The sequence below is a fragment of the Nuphar pumila genome, chromosome 2 (genome assembly GCF_984573655.1).
Source record: "Nuphar pumila chromosome 2, dmNupPumi1.hap1.1, whole genome shotgun sequence".
In the NCBI taxonomy this organism is placed as follows: Eukaryota; Viridiplantae; Streptophyta; class Magnoliopsida; order Nymphaeales; family Nymphaeaceae; genus Nuphar; species Nuphar pumila.
The window spans coordinates 142,442,884-142,460,507 of record NC_143250.1 but is presented as its reverse complement, the minus strand read 5'-3'; the positions used below and the strand labels follow the sequence as shown (position 1 = coordinate 142,460,507).

Genomic DNA, 17,624 nt, shown 5'->3' with positions numbered 1-17,624 from the left:
ATAAAGCTCACAACAACATAACAAAAAAGATATTTGTATTAAGGCACAACAAATGCTTTAGAAAAACATGGAGATACAAGAGGAGGTGAGGCTCTATTTGTAGAGACTCACATTACATAAAGGGAGGCAGTCCAACAATCGTTTTAATAAACCAAACATAAAAAAGAAATCACACGAGATTTCAATTCATGTGATTTTGAATCTCATGAGATTCTGATTCTCATGTGGTTTCTTTTCACTTTTGTGAAGAGCAACCAAACATACCCTTGTTAAAAATTGTAATCTCATGGATAATCTCATATGTAAATATCCCATAATATGTAATCTTTTTTTTCCAGTTTAGTTACAATGGCATAAGTTAGGTTTTTACTTTTTAGTTTATTTTTCATTTTTTGGACATAATATAGACCCTATGCTTTTTGACTTTTTGACTAAGTCAAAAAGCAAAAGCTGGACATAATATAAACCTTTTGCTTTTTGACTAAGTCAAAAAGCAAAAGCTGTGAGAGTTGTTGGACACTCCAATGGCTCTATTTAGAGCTGTTGGAATGTCCAACAATTCTCCCTTGCCTTCTCTTTTTGTGTGTATATATATATATATATATATATATATATATATATATATATATATATATATATATATATATATATATATATATGGGGAGTTACCCCATTGTATTTTATCTTGTGTATGTGGGTTTTGTCCCACTTAAATGAAATCAATTCTTCACTTTTTCATTTGGAATCTCTCTTTCGAGTATTTTGTGTGCGAACCCTAGTGGTTCTTTAAGTGTTTGCCTTGTGTGTGAACCTTTATGTTTCTTGAGAGAGTTTATTCATGAGGAAGCATTTGAAGCTATGTCACATGGGTGCGGGTGCGACACGAGTGCGGTGCAATTTTAAAATTTTTGGACACGGGGACTTGGCTATATATATATATTTATTTATTTAAAAAAAAAATCGTGACTGTGCATATAACACAGTTTGTGCACATCACAGTCACTGTGACTGTGCACAACAGTGGTTGTGCACAGCACAGCTGTGACTGTGCACAACACAGTCACTGTGACTATGCATTGTGCACTGTGCACAACAGTCTATATATATATATTTAAAAAAACATATAAAAAATTGTTTCTTTTAGTTTTTTCACCCTAAAATAGATGAATATAGACTCGGTCAACATTGACCAAGTCCAAAACGAGGACGGACTCGGCCTCGATTCGTTGACCGAGTCCGACTCCTCGTTGACCGAGTCTGGGCCGTGTCCTAAGCCGCACCCGTGTCGGGGCGTGTCGACTCGGGTGCGGTGCCTCCCTAGCCGAGTCTGTGTGGCATAGATTTGAAATTTGTTTGAGGATTCCATTTTCTTACAACCCTAAGTGTACACCTAGAGGTGAGGTGCACCTGCATGCCTCAAGGTGTGAAGGTGGTGTGGACCTTGCTGAGGCATACACTTCAGGGGTCAAAGGTACATGCCTTTGGATGAGGGCTTGACCTCACCTTGAAGCTTGTGCATTTTTTTTTTTGTAAATAAAGAGCCCAAACAAAGATTGGTTGAACAGCCAAAGAATACTTACATATCCTCTACATGCATTCCCTCTTGTTTCTTTATGCTGGGTCAAACATGGCTTTCAAAAAAGTTCCAAGTGTCCCACTGTCCCTTCATTGCTAGCCAACATAACATCAATCCATTGGAAGCAAACCATTTAAAACCAAGGGTGGTGGGCAACCCCCAAATATCAAGATTGACAAAAACAATAAAAATCTGCAAAATCGATTGCAATACTGTAACATACTTCTTTCTCAAAGTATTATATATAATGGCAAGGAAGGTATGGAACCATCGAGTAGTAACACTTTCTTTTCATATTTTTTAGATATTTTTTTTGTATATTGGGCCCTATGGATGTGATCTACAAGGTTAGTTTAGTAAATGGTGAGTTTTGAATTATGTGATCATGCCGTGTATGCAGGATTTCAAGTGATTAAAAATCAACGGCCCATAATGTAACAAATTTTCATGACTCAAAAATCATATTTTTACATTGAGAAAATATGATAAAAAATTTGATCCTTAGCGAACAAACTATGCTGAACATGTCTATGTGGTCAGATTGAGTCGGTACAACTTGAACATATGATTTCCAGCTCAATAGTTTTGTACCTTCATTAGTACAAAGTATAAAATGTGTATATATTACTATGTTTATGTGTTTGTATCCAATAATTTTCTTTGGATGTACAATTCAGTCAGTAATGTATGTCTATATTTACATATATATTTATGTGTCATTTCCATTATTTTATTCGATTTTTGCTAGTTAAATATTTGTTCATGAAGCTTACGCCTCAATACTCAATGTCTACACCTTGCTTCACCTCTATGTTTTCCACCACTGTTGAAAATTAGTTGTTGTGAACAGACTGGCTTTGTGGTGATGTAAATTACCATTCTGTCCTTGGTTTAATGTTTAATCTGGCATACTTGCTCTAGTAATATCATATCCTTCCTATCTATAATTAACTTGTGAATTGTTTGATCGATCATGAGGTTGCCTTCAAAAGTTTGTTCATTGACATGTTTATGCCCTATTTCTTGCTTATGTTTTAAGTCCTTATCCCTTTGTTAGTGATTTTTCTTTTTAATTGTTGGATACTTATGGCTGTTCTTCTGCTTATCAAAGTTGGTTGAATCGACAAATAATGTCTTTTGCAGTGGGCTTCAGCAATTGAAAATTTAGAAAATGGAAACCCTGGTTCAGATGCAAGTTTTGGAATGATTCAAAGGCCTGATGGAGATTTAGATATTGATGAGAAATTTTGGGAGGACAAATTCCATATTCCTAACTGCCAACAGTGTAATGGAACACTAAAACCTGATGTGAGTTTCTTCGTTGATGTACAAAACAATGACTTTATAATACACTTATATTATGCGTATGGTGCTTTTTTATTTTTGGAAGGTGTATAGAGGGCCTGTTTTGATCATAGGCTATATCTATATGCTTAGGTTGTAATATATTTCTGTTCTACACGAGATTTTCTAGAGTCGATATTACAATAGAAATGCCTTAATAAATTCTATTTGTAGTTATTGCCTTTAATTACATTATCGTACTTGGTAATGGTAGGCTTATTACATATCACACGTATCCGGGACTGCTTAATAGTTATAGAATACCAGAGAGGGCATGTAGAAGTGGAGTGATGGCATAAAAGAGTACTCTTACAAACTTATGAACTGCAAGGGTGTGAAAAATCTTCACTAGTATCAAATAAATCCAAATGAGTGCAGTTTATATCTTCAGGAAATGTTTATGACAGAAAGCATTGGCGATTGACATTGATCCTGTGAGAACACTGACAGAAACATGGCTGCCAGATGCAACCCCAACTTGTGAAGTAGCTATATTACCTTTGTATTGATTGCCTCGAGTTTCCCAGCACAAGATACTTGGGATCAACCAGTCAGAATACCTCTCTACAAGGTCAGCTCTGGTAATGGAATTAGCCTTGAAGGACCTGTTCCACAATCTTCACTGCAAATGCTTGAAGAATAAATATCAAGTAGATCCTGTGCCATGTTTAACAGAAAAAAATACTTACAGTGCTTAGTTTTGATGCCTGAATATGGAAAGAATGTAATGAAATATGCGGAAAAGCAAAGAGTGTCTTAAGCACTTACAACATCCACTAATGAACAAACAAAGGGGCTAACACCCAAACCCACAAGAGACAACACAACATAAAAATATAAATGTCTCTTATTGAAAAGAGAGAGAGCTCTCAAAAGTGAAGAATACAAGAGGGGTTCACCCCTATTTATACACAAAAGATGGAAAGGAGGGGTGGCCTTATGGCCTTAAAAGAAGAGCCACCTAGGGGCTCCCATGGAGTCATTGGGAGCCCCCAACGGTCACAAATGTGACCGTTGGGGGCCCCATCGACTCCATGGTGGGGCCCCTTTTAGGTGGGCAAAAATACAAAAAAATAAAAAATAAAAATGAAAAAAGAATTTACAAAAAAAAAATTGAAAAGAAACAAGTACCCCCCTATCGGGTACTTGTGAAATGACTAAAATACCCCTATTGGGTATTTTAGATAATATATATATATATATGTATATAAACATATATATATATATATATATATATATGAATTACATGTATTTTAACACCCTTCCTCAAGCTTTACGGGGATATAACCGAAAGCTTTTTAAGGAGAAACAAAAAACGAGGAGCAACAAGGGCCTTAGTGAAGAAGTCCGCCAACTGGTACTCAGATGTGACGTAAGGTAGTGCTATGATTCATCTTAGGTATTCATCACGTACGTAATGACAGTCCATCTCAATATGCTTAGTACGCTCATGGAAGGTGTGATTGCTTGCAATATAAATTGCGCTTTTGTTGTCACAACACATCTTCGAAGGAGTAGAGATGACAATGCCCATATCACTGAGGAGACTTCTTAGCCATACAAGTTCCATGGTTGTAGTGGCCATAGCACGATATTCTGCTTCTGTTGAGGACAAAAATACTTTGTGCTGCTTCTTGCATCTCCAAGAAATCATAGTCACCTAAGAAAACACAAAATCCCGTAGTTGAGACTCGGTCATTGGGATTTTCTCCCCAATCAGCATCAGTATAAGCAATTAAATCAAGTGATGAGGAGGAGGAAAAAAAAACTCCCTTAGTTATGGTGTTTTTGATATATCTGACGATCCTTAAGACTGCACTTATGTGTACGGTTGTAAGTGCATGTTGAAACTGACTGACAGAGTGGACGGCATGAGCTATGTCTGGCCGAGTAATGGATAAGTAGGTTAAAGACCCAACAAGTTGTCGGTAGGGAGTAGGATCCTCGAGAGGTGTTCCATCTTCCAACCTTAATTTTGCATTAATGACTTCAGGGGTTTCTGTCTTCTTATCATCGAAGATACCCGATTTGGAACAAATGTCAGCAACCAGTTTCATCTGAGAGAGAATGTACCATCGAGGAGAGTGCGCCAGTTCAATCCCTAAAAAATATCTTAAGAAACCAAGGTCAGACATGTCAAAATGTTCTTTTAAAACTTTCTTAATATCATAGATTCCTTGCTCATCACTTTCAGTGATGATCATATCATCAACATAAAGTAGTAAAATAACTACTGAAGACACTGCACTTTTCACAAATAAAGCAGTGTCAGTATAACATGAACGAAAATTCAAACTTGTCATTACATTACTAAATCTATCATGCCAAGCCTTTGGGGCTTGTTTTAAACCATATAATGCCTTTTTAAGTTTGAGAATTTTATTTTTACCAATACATACTCCTGGTGGGGGGTCCATGTAAACTTCTTCATTTAATTCGCCATTCAGGAATGCATTCTTAACATCTAGTTGATAGATAGGTCATTTTTTGAATGACGCAATGGCGATAAGAGTCCTAACACTAGTCATTCTAGCAACAGGTGCGAAGGTTTCTTCATAATCTATACCATATTCTTAAGCATATCCTTTAGCTACTAACCAGGCTTTATAACGTTCTAATGAACCATCACTTTTAGTTTTAATTTTGAAGACCCATCTACATCCAATTGATTTCTTTCTAGTGGGTAACGAAGTTATTTCCCAAGTTTTTTGCTTTTTCAAGGGCACCAAGCTCTAAGTTCATGGCTTCAACCCCTTGGGGAATGTTTTTGGCCTCATTATAGTGTGAAGGTTCATGAAATGAGTGCAACACAATTAGACACACTCTATACCTTGGAGTTGGGGACTCATAGGAAACAAACCTATTAAGAGGATTGGAGATCCGACCAGATCTCCTTAAAGAGGTTTCTTCTATGTTGGATCCTTGAGAGTATTTTTCTAAGACGCTCATTTGAGTTTGTTGACCACGCCTTGTAATGAGATATTGCGGAAATATAAAGAGTGCATGCAAGCACTTACAACAATGAATAAAAAAGACAATATCACAAGTATATATATATATATATATATATATATATATATATATATATATATATATATATATATATGAGGTATATTTTAACACCCCTCCCTCAAACTTTACGGGGAAAAGACAGAAAGTTTGCCAAGAAGAAACATGAACCGGGGAGCCGGAAGAGCTTTAGTAAAGAAGTCCGCCAACTGATATTCTGAAGTGACATATGGTAGAGCAATTGTTCCACGAAGGTATTCATCACGAACATAGTGACAATCCATTTCAATATGCTTGGTACGCTCATGGAAAGTATGATTGCTTGCAATATAGATGACACTCTTGTTGTCGCAATATAATTTCGAAGCTTCGGTAATATTAACCCCCATGTCATTAAGTAGACTGCGAAGCCATACAAGTTCCATTGTTGTGGTTGCCATCGCCCGATACTCAGCTTTAGTAGATGATAGCGAAACTTTCTGCTGCTTCTTGCATCGCCAGGCAATCAGAGAGTCTCATAAAAAGACACAAAAACCAGTAGTTGAGACTCGATCATTAGGGTTACCTCCCCAATCTGCATCAATATAAGCAATAAGATTTAAGGAAAAAGAGGAGGATAGGAATAGCCTTTTTTTGATGGTGTTCCGAATGTAACGGATGATCCGGAGAACCGCACTCATGTGAACCGTTGTAGGAGCATGCTGAAATTGGCTAACTGAGTGAATCACATGGGCGATATCTGGTCTGGTGATGGTTAAATAGGTAAGAGACCCAATGAGTTGTCTGTAAGGTGTGGGGTCTTCCAGAAGAACCCCATCCTCCAACCGTAATTTGGCATTAATAACCTCGAGAGTCTCTACTTTCTTGTCATCAGAAATCCCAGACTTAGAGCAGATATCTGCAACAAGCTTCATCTGTGACAAAATATATCCTCGAGAAAAATATGCAATTTCAATTCCAAGAAAATATCTAAGAAAACCTAAATGAGACGTATCAAAATTATTTTTTAACATATTTTTAACATCAATAATACTATTTTGATCATTCTCAGTGATAATCATGTCATCAACATAAAGCAACAATATTACGATACTAGTACCTGCATTTTTAACAAAAAGCGCAGTGTCAGTATAACAAGAATGAAATCCCAACTTGACCATGGTATCACTGAAACGATCATACCAAGCCTTAGGAGCTTGTTTAAGACCATACAAGGCCTTCAAAAGCCGAAGTGTTTGTCCTTGCTTAATATTAATTCCGGATGGCGGATCCATGTAAACTTCTTCACTTAAACTTCCATTTAAAAAAACATTTTTTACGTCAAGTTGATAAATAGGCCATTTTTTGGTTGATGCGCCAGCTATTAAGGTCCTGACACTGGTCATTCGAGCTACGGGAGCGAATGTTTCTTCATAATCAATGCCATATTCTTGAGAGTATCCCTTAGCGACTAATCTAGCTTTATATCGTTCTAAAAAGCCATCGCTTTTAGTTTTAACTTTGAAGACCCAACGACAACCAATAGGTTTTTTGTGTGAGGGTAGATTAGCTATTTCCCAAGTATTGGCCTTTTTTAAAGTATTTAGTTCAACTTGCATTGCTTCAACCCAATGCGGTATAGATTTAGCTTGATTATAGTGAGCCGATTCAAAATAAGAATGTAGGGTTATTAAACATGCCCGATAGTTGGGGGTTAAGGAATCATAGGATACAAACCTATTTGGGCGTATTGATATTCTAGAAGAATGTCTAACTTGTGGTTCCTCAGTGGATTTAGAAATTTGAGAGTATTTTTCGAGGGCACTAATAGGATTTTCTTGATTTCTTCTTTAGTAAACATTTATATTTGTATCACTATCATAAACATTTATATTTGAATCACTATCATTTGAGGGAGTTATATCAGGATGGGACACCTCACATGTATCATCTATGTTTTCAAGAAAATCTTCGTGTATGTCATCAATAAGATCATATAAGATATATAATCAATTTCATTTGTTTCTTCTATTTTATCAAAACCGTTCTCTTTTTCTGGAAATGTTACATCTTTTGAAACATATAATTTATCATTCTTAAAATCATAACATCTATACCCTTTTTGATTTTCACCATATCCTAGAAAAACACATTCAATTGCTTTTGGAGATAACTTATCCCTTTTATGTAATAGGACAAAACACATTTGCAACCAAAAATACGAAGACGATTGAAATCGGGTGAAAATTTAAAGACTTTTTCATAGGGAGAAGCATTTTTTAACTTAGAAGAGGGCATTTTATTGATTAAATAGGTTGAGGTTAGAATGACTTCGGCCCAAAACTTCTTTGGAATATTCTTAGAAACAAGTAATGTTCTAGCGGTTTCTATAATGTGCCTATGTTTCCTTTCCGCTAGGCCGTTTTGTTGGGGAGTCTTAGGACATGACTTTTGATGGCAAATACCATTTTGGGTCAAATAGTTTTGGAATTCGTGAGATAAGTATTCGCCACCGGAATCAGATCTTAAAATAGATATGTTATTTTGAAATTGATTTTGACCCTTTTTATGAAAATCTTTAAAGAAAGTAAATACTTCCTATTTATGACTAAGAAAATAAATCCAAACATACCGAGTAAAGTCATCAATAAACGTAACATAATATGAATATCCCCCTTTAGACATAACCGGAGAAGGCCCCCAAACATCCGAATGCACCAATTCAAAAGGTCTTGATGAAAGAAAAGTTCTAGTTGGAAATGAAATATACTTCATTTTTCCAAAAATGCAATCTTTGCAATTAATTTCTTTTTCCTTACAAAATTTGTTTCCAAAACAAAAGAGATACATTTTGGAATAACTTGGATGACCAAGTCTTTTATGCCAAGTTTTCATGGTTTTTTCTTGGACATAAGAACAAAAATAATTTGTAGGGAGATCGAGATGGTCCATATAATAAAGGTCTCTCTTTCTATGGTCTTGCCCAATCCGCTTCCCGGACCGGAGATCCTGCACAAAGCAACCATTAGATGAGAAAGATATTTCACATCCATGATCGGCAATTTGAGAAACCGAAAATAGGTTTAAATTTAGTTTGGGAACAACTCTTACTTTTGGAACACAAAAATTTTGAAAATCTTTAAAAGAGCCAATACTTGAAATTTTTAAAAGGTTCTATCGGCCGTAGAGACACAAGAGTCTTTTGAATTGGTGCAAACATCAATAAGTGCACTTTCATGAGGGGTCATATGAAAAAAAGCTCCGGAGTCAAGGATCCAAGAATACGTACCGGGTGATGATGTTGAGGCAATAGCTACACCCGATGTGGAGGAAGAAACTTTTAATATTTGTTGGAGAGCCGTAGAGATTTGTCCAAGAGTTTCTTTGATGTCATTGTTCTTGCCTTCATCTTCTTTGGTGGTGGTTTCTTCAAGAGAGGCCACCTTAGGCTTGAAGGTTCCAATAAACTTCGGACAAGCAGGTTTAATATGACCTGGCTCATTGCAATAATGACAAACAATCATTTTTCTTCCTCCATTGTAGTTTCCTTGTTTCCCAAAATGAGGAGGCTTATAGGTTCTAACATTGTTACCTGGTTTTGATACGACAAGGACTTCATCAACATGCTTACTCATGCCAAGCCTTGTCTCCTCTTGAGTGATTTCGGCAATAACATCCTTAATAGGAGGAAAAATAGATCTATGGAGAAGTGAGGATCTCACTTGCTCAAATTCGGGACGTAGCCCAAAAAGGAATTGAAACAATCGCTCTTGTTCCATTTGTTTTTGCCTTAAATCAATATCTTCCATAGAAACTCATTTTGGCTCCAAAAGAGCCAATTCATCCCATAGTGGGTTTAGGCACTATAATAGTCTTGAATGCTAGAATCACCTTGCTTGGTGGTTCTAATTTTTTCTTGCAAGAAGTATGCTCTTGCAAGATCCTTTTGGGTATACATACCCTTCATAAAGGACCAAGCCTCATTGGCTTTATGAAATTTAGTTATATTAGCACATACCTTAAGCTCAACATTGTTCATAAACCACGCAAGGATTTTTGCGTGATTGCTTTCCCAATCTTCCACTTCTTTTTTATGATTTTCAATGGCCTTGAGGCGAACATCTCCTTCAAGAGCCTTTTCTTGACCTCCTTCGTTCTTCGTGAGCATAAGCTTAGGTTCCGGAATGGTACCCATGACAAAACCCCAAAGTTTCTTTCATTTGAGATTATTTTTCATTGCCGATGCCCACATCATATAATTCTTTCCATTGAGCTTGAAAGATAGGTCAATCTTTGCCTCCATGATGTTGCCAAGAAGTGAGAAGATATCCACTAAATATGAGATACACGAACCACACCTTTCCTTCAAGAATCGAGTGGCTCTGATACCATGTAATGAGATATTGCGGAAATATAAAGAGTGCTTATAAGCACTTACAACAATGAATAAAAGAGACAATATCACAAGTCCACAAAAGGGACAATACAAGCACAAGCCTTTAAGAAGGCAACAATATAAAAAGCCTCTTATTGAGAAGAGAGAAAGCTCTCAAGAATGAATATACACAAGGGGTTCACCCCTATTTATACAAGAGGGAGAGGAGAAAAGAGGAGGGCCAAAAGGCCTCAAAAGAAGAGCCAAAAGGGGGCTCCCATGGAGTCGTTGGGAGCCCCCAACGGTCACATTTGTGACCGTTGGGGGCTCCAACGACTCTATGGTTGGAGCCCCTTTTAGGTTCTAAAAAATACAAAAATAAAAACTAAAAAATAAATAAAGAAATTTACATTTAAACAAAATAGTTGTTTTCTAAAACAACTATGTAAAATTACAAAAATACCCCTATCGGGTATTGATGTAATATATATATATATATATATATATATATATATGAGGTACATTTTAACACGCCTAACATAGGTTTGGATTGGTCTATCACTTTCATCTACAACATTGTCAAGAGGAATATCCTCTAGGTCATTCAAAGACTCATTAGAGATTTCCTCTTCTTGAGATAGAAGATCAAATAAAAAAGCATATTCACTTTCGTCAATATCTTTAGTTTTCACAAAACCATTTTCATTTTCCAAAAAGGTTACATCTTTGGATACATAGAGTTTGTTATTTTTCAAGTCAAAACATCTAAAACCCTTTTGATTTTCTCCATATCCCAAGAAAGCACATTCAATAGCTTTAGGAGATAATTTGTCCCGTTTATGTGTAAGGACAAAACATTTACACCCAAAAATTCTTAATCTATTAAAATCGGGTGTTCTTTCAAATAGTTTTTCATATGGAGATGTATTTTGTAAAGATGAAGATATCATTCTATTTATTAAGTAAGTTGAGGTTAAGGCCGCTTCGGCCCAAAAACTCTTCAGAATTTCTTTGGAAATAAGGAGTGTCCTAGTGGTTTCCATGATGTGTCTATGCTTTCTTTCGGCCAAGCCGTTTTGTTAGGGAGTCCTAGGACACGATCTTTGATGACAAATTCCATTTACTTCTAAATAATTTTGAAATTCATTTGATAAATATTCTCCACCCGAATCGGATCTAAGAGTAGAGATATTACTTGAAAATTGATTTTTAACTATCATATGAAATTTTTTGAAGAAGTCAAAGACTTCAGATTTTAAATTGAGAAAGTAGATCCACACATACCTAGTGTAGTCATCAATGAAAGTAACGTAATAGGAGTACCCTCTTTTAGACATGACCGGGGAAGGACCCCAAACGTCCAAATGGACTAACTCAAAAGGTCTTTTGGACACAAAAGTTCGGTTTGGAAAATGAGTGAATTTCATTTTGCCAAAAATACAACTTTTGCAAACAAAATGTTTCTCATTACAAAATTTCTTTCCAAATGGAAAGGAGTACATTTTTGAGAAACTTGGATGTCCAAGTCTTTGATGCCAAATTTCAATATTTTTATCTTGGACATGGTTACAAAAAGAGTTAGTGGGGAGTTTCAAGTTGCTCATATAATAGAGATCTCCCCTCCTATGGCCTTACCCAATCTGCTTCCCGGACCGGAGATCTTGTATAGAGCAATCCTTAGTTGAGAAGTAGATTTCACATCCATGATCACATATTTGAGAAACAGAAAGCAAATTTAAATTAAGTTGAGGTACAACTCTCACGTTTGGCACAAAGAAATCTTTGAGAAAGTTTAAAGTTCCAAAACTTTTTACTTATAAAGATGTACCATCGACAGTTGAAACATAGGAGTTTTTATAGTTTTTACACAAATCAGAAAGCTCATTTTCAAGTGGGGTCATATGAAAGGAAGCTCCAGAGTCAAGGATCCAAGAAGACATACCTGGAGGAGAGGAAGAAGCTATGGCGGCACCCGAGGTTGATGGTATCTTGAGTAGAGTTTGTAGTGCTTCTGATAGTTGAGCAAGAGAAAAAGATTCATTCCCTTTGATGGTTTCTTCTTTCTTTTGAGTGACTTCTTCAACGGAAGCAACCTTATTTTTAGGTGCCTCATTCAACTTAGGGCAATTAGGTCTTATATGACCCGGCTCTTGACAATGATGGCAAATGGCTTTTCTATAGTTGCCATTATAATTATTTTGCTTTCCAAAATGTGGAGGTTTGTAAGCTTTCATATGGTTGTCGGGTTTTGATAAGGCAAAGACATCATCTCCTCCTTTAATCATGCCAAGACGAGTTTCTTCTTGACATATTTTGGCTATGACATCTTCCAAGAGAAGAGACTTAGATCTATGAAGAAGGGAAGATCTAACTTGTTCATATTCGGGCCTAAGCCCATGTAAAAATTAGAAAAAGTGTTTTTTTTTCTATTTGTTCTCTCCTTAATTCCACATCTACACTAGAAACCCATTTTGGTTCTAGTAAAGATAGTTCATCCCATAGGGGTCCAAGAGTGCTAAAGTAATCCCTTACACTCATTTCTCCTTGCTTGATAGTCCGGATTTTTTCTTGAAAAAAGAATTGACGAGCAAGGTCTTTTTAAGTAAACGTACCTTTCATAAAGAACCATGTTTCATTAGCCATCCGAAACTTGGCAATGTTGGCGCAAATCTTGAGCTCCACATTGTTCATGAACCAAGCAAGAATCTTGACATGCTTACTTTTCCAATCTTCCATTTTAGATTGGTGATCTTCAATAGCCTTCATGCGGGCATTTCTTTCAAGAGTTTTTTCTTGATCACCATCCATCTTAGTTAGTTGGAGTTGTGGTTCCGGAATGGTGCCCATAACGTATCCCCAAAGTTTTTTACCTTTGAGGTTGTTCTCCATGGCGACGGCCCACATCATGTAGTTGGAGCCATTGAGCTTGAAGGAGAGATCAATCTTTTGTTCTACTTCCATTTTAATCACTCACAAGTGGACAAAACGAAAAGAGATACAACAAGAAAAAAATATAGCTACACAACTAGCTATATTAAGAAGAAGAGCGTACACAAGGCTCTGATACCATGTAATGAAATATGCGGAAAAGCAAAGAGTGTGTTAAGCACTTACAACATCCACTAATGAACAAACAAAGGGGCTAACACCCAAACCCACAAGAGACAACACAACATAAAAATATAAATGTCTCTTATTGAAAAGAGAGAGAGCTCTCAAGAGTGAAGAATACAAGAGGGGTACACCCCTATTTATACACAAAAGAAGGAGAAGAGGGGTGGCCTTATGGCCTTAAAAGAAGAGCCACCTAGGGGCTCCTATGGAGTCGTTGGGAGCCCCCAACGGTCACAAATGTGACCGTTGGGGGCCCCATCGACTCCATGGTGGGGCCCCTTTTAGGTGGGCAAAAATACAAAAAAATAAAAAATAAAAATGAAAAAAGAATTTACAAAAAAGAAATGAAAAGAAACAAGTACCCCCCTTATCGGGTACTTGTGAAATGACTAAAATACCCCTATTGGGTATTTTAGATAATATATATATGTATATAAATATATATATATATATATATATATATATAATATGAATTACATATATTTTAACAAAGAAATTGCAATGAGTGGCTCTGACCTGAATAGGAACTTGAAGTCTCATCAATCTTTGCAGACCTCAACATCCATTAAGTGGCTGTGATCTAGCTGAACATGGCAATGAAGTCACTGGAACAAAAGCATAATGAAGGACAGTTCTTCACTGATTTGGTTCAAATTGATAGGTTAGAGTCCATAGTGTGAAGAATCCTTGCAAACAATCAAGTTATCAAATAACTTGATATTTCAAATACTCAATACACAAAATAAATGCACAGTGTTTATAAGCTTTACACCACAAAAGAAGTGCAATAAATGCACAGTGTTTATAAGCTAGACAACTCCTTACTCTAATACATTCATACAATGGGCTCACATAGCCCTTATTTATAAGCAAACTTAAGAGACGTTGGGCTATTCCCAACAGCTCTTATTAGAGACGTTGGGAATCAGCCCAACACCTATATTTTTAAAACTGTGTACACAGTCAATGGCTGACTGTTGTACAATGTACATTATATAAAAAAAACAAAAATAAGAAATGAAAAAAATTACAAAAATAAAAAAATAAAAAGGAGGAATTACAATCATATTCAAAAACATGAATATGCGTAAAATGTAGAAATGACTAAAATACCCCTACAACCAATACAATAAAGAAATATATATTTTATATATACAAGTAGATGAATACATATACATATATTAAATATATATATATATATGTATATGTATCTTCTTTTATATATAGAAAATATATATAGAAAATACATTGTCTTATAAATTACAATTTAACACATAGTTACTGAAATCCCTTGAAGTAGGAATCCCAATTCCTCGGGATTCCCAATTCCTGGTCGTGAGAAATCTGATTCTTAGTCATGGGACTCCCGATTCCAAGTCATGACACTAACGTGAGGATTTTGTGTCGCAAACCTTATAGCTGCTGTTGGACATAAATGGACTCATTTTTCACAGCATAGGGCTCAAACAACAAAAATTCAAAGAGAATACTGGTTACAATAATAAGAGGTATCAAAACTAATTATTGGAGAATTTTAAAGTTTTTATCGATATTTTTCAGATGGGGAACATTGGCTGCTGGTGTTAGCATGTGGGATCGTCAATGCTGCAAAGAGAAAACAAAAAACCAACTAAGACTAAATAATTGACTTGTTGGAATAATTAAGTTGAAAAATGGAAGTAAAATCCAAGAGTCACTCAGCTTTGATGTCATGAAATAGAAAATAATGCAAGAATAGCATCCGATTCAGGAATGCTAAATCCCCTTCAAGAGTTTATATATATCAGGTCAATAAAAGGAAGGGGTGAAATGCAGAAATATCCAAAAAATCATACTATAAAGAAATATGGCATTCAACAGCCTATCTAGAAACTATATAATAAGTAGATACTTCCACAATCAAAGCCATTTTCTTCCATTATGATGTTGTTGTTGTGTAATGAGATATTGCGGAAATATAAAGAGTGCATACAAGCACATACAACAATGAATAAAAGAGACAATATCACAAGTCCACGAAGGGACGATACAAGCACAAGCCTTTAAGAAGGCAACAATATACAAAGCCTCTTATTGAAAAGAGAGAGAAGCTCTCCAAGATGATTAATACACAAGGGGATGTTAAAACATATGTAATAATACCATAATACCCGATAGGGGTATTATGGTCATTTCACAAAGTACCCCATAGGGGTACTTATTTTGTTTCTCGTATTTCACTATTTTTTATTTTTCTTTTTATTTTTATTTTTGTATTTTTTGGATACCGAAAAGGGGCCCCACAATGGAGTCGTTGGGGCCCCCAACGGTCACATATGTGACCGTTGGGGGCTCCCAACGACTCTATTGGGAGCCCCTTTGGTCTCCTCTTCTTATAAATAGGGGGAACCCCCCATGTATGTGGTATTGCTCTTGAGAGCTCCTCTTCAATAATAGTGATATTATTTTTCATGTGTGTAGCCTTTTTATAAGGCCCTTTGTATATCCCTTAGTGGATTTTCTCTCTTGTGCTTGTTGCATTTGTCCGTGTGGGACATAGTGAATGCTTTAGCATTCTTGGTTTCTTCCGCTTATTTCATTACATGGTATCAGAGCCAATTGATCTTCTAAAGGTAAAATCTTGTCTCTCTCTACTTCCTTTCTTTCTCACATCTTCCTTGTGTAGCAATGGAAGTCAAGATCGATCTATCATTCAAACTCAATGGAAAAAATTACATGATGTGGGCATCCGCAATGGAGAATAATCTCAAAGGCAAGAAACTTTGGGGTTATGTAATGGGAACCGTTCCGGAACCCCAACTTAAGCTCACAAAGATGGAAGGAGATCAAGAGAAAGCACTTGAAGGCGATGCTCGTCTCAAAGCCATTGAAGATTATAATCATCAAATGGAAGATTGGGAGAGCAACCATGCAAAAATCCTTGCACGGTTTATGAATAATGTCGAACTTAAGGTATGTGCAAATATTGCAAAATTCCGCCGGGCAAATGAAGCTTGGTTTTTTATGAAGGGTATGTTTACCCAAAAGGATCTTGCAAGAGCTTATTTCTTGCAAGAAAAAGTAAGAACCACAAAACAAGGCGACATGAGCATACAAGATTACTATAGTGCTCTAAATCCTTTGTGGGATGAATTGGCTCTTTTAGAGCCTAAATGGGTATCTATGGAGGATGTGGTTCTAAGACAAAAACAAATGGAACAAGATAGATTGTTCCAATTTTTATTTGGGCTTCGTCCCGAATTTGAACAAGTGAGATCCTCACTTCTCCATAGATCCACGTTTCCTCCCTTAGAAGAAGCTATTGCCGAGATTACTCAAGAAGAGACTAGGCATAGCATGGGTAAAAGCATAGAGGAAGTTCTTGCCGTATCTAAACCCGGCAATCATGTTAAAACATACAAACCACCTCATTTTGGTAAGCAAGGGAGTGGTGGAAGAAAAATGATTATATGTCACCATTGTTATGAGCCGGGACATATTAAACCCGTTTGTCCAAAGCTAAATGGGGCATTCAAGCCAAAGGTGGCTTCCGTTGAAGAATCCACCACCAAAGAAGATGACGGCAAGAACGGGGATCTCAAAGACACTCTTGGACAAATCTCCTTGGCTCTTCAACAAATCTTAAAGGTCACTTCTTCCACCTCCGGTGCCGCCATTGCCTCATCATCACCTCCCGGTACGTACTCTTGGATTTTAGATTCCGGAGCTTCTTTTCACATGACCCCTCATGAAAATGCATTAACCAATGTGCACACCAATTCAAAAATGTCTTGTGTCTCTACGGCCGATGGAACTTTTCTCAAAATAAATGGTGTTGGAACTCTTGATTCTAAAAATGTTCAAAATTTCCTTGTTCCAAAAGTTAGAATAGTTCCAAAATTAAATCTTAACCTCTTTTCCGTTTCTCAAATAGCCGACCATGGATGTGAAATATCTTTCTCATCCCAAGGGTGCTTTGTGCAGGATCTCCGGTCCGGGAAGCGGATTGGGCAAGGCCATAGGAAGGGAGACCTTTATTTTATGGATAATTTAATGCTTCCAAATACCTCATTTTGTACTTATGTCCAAGACAAAAATATTGAAACTTGGCATAAAAGGCTTGGACATCCAAGTTACTCTAAAATGTATCTTTTTCCTTTTGGAAACAAGTTTTGTAAAGAAAAAGATATCAATTGCAAAGATTGCATTTTTGGCAAAATGAAGTCTACTCCTTTTCCTATTAGATCC

General features: G+C 36.3%; 1 protein-coding gene across 2 annotated transcripts in view; it reads left to right on the top strand.

Annotated features, from left to right (window-relative positions):
* SRT2 (sirtuin 2) overlaps positions 1-17,624 on the top strand; it is a 62,693-nt gene that overhangs the window by 23,554 nt on the left and 21,515 nt on the right. For both annotated transcript variants that reach the window (XM_089998409.1, XM_089998408.1), the window contains exon 8: positions 2,720-2,884. In XM_089998409.1, the coding sequence (XP_089854535.1) occupies positions 2,720-2,884 (165 nt within the window). The remainder of the gene's footprint in view (positions 1-2,719; positions 2,885-17,624) is intronic.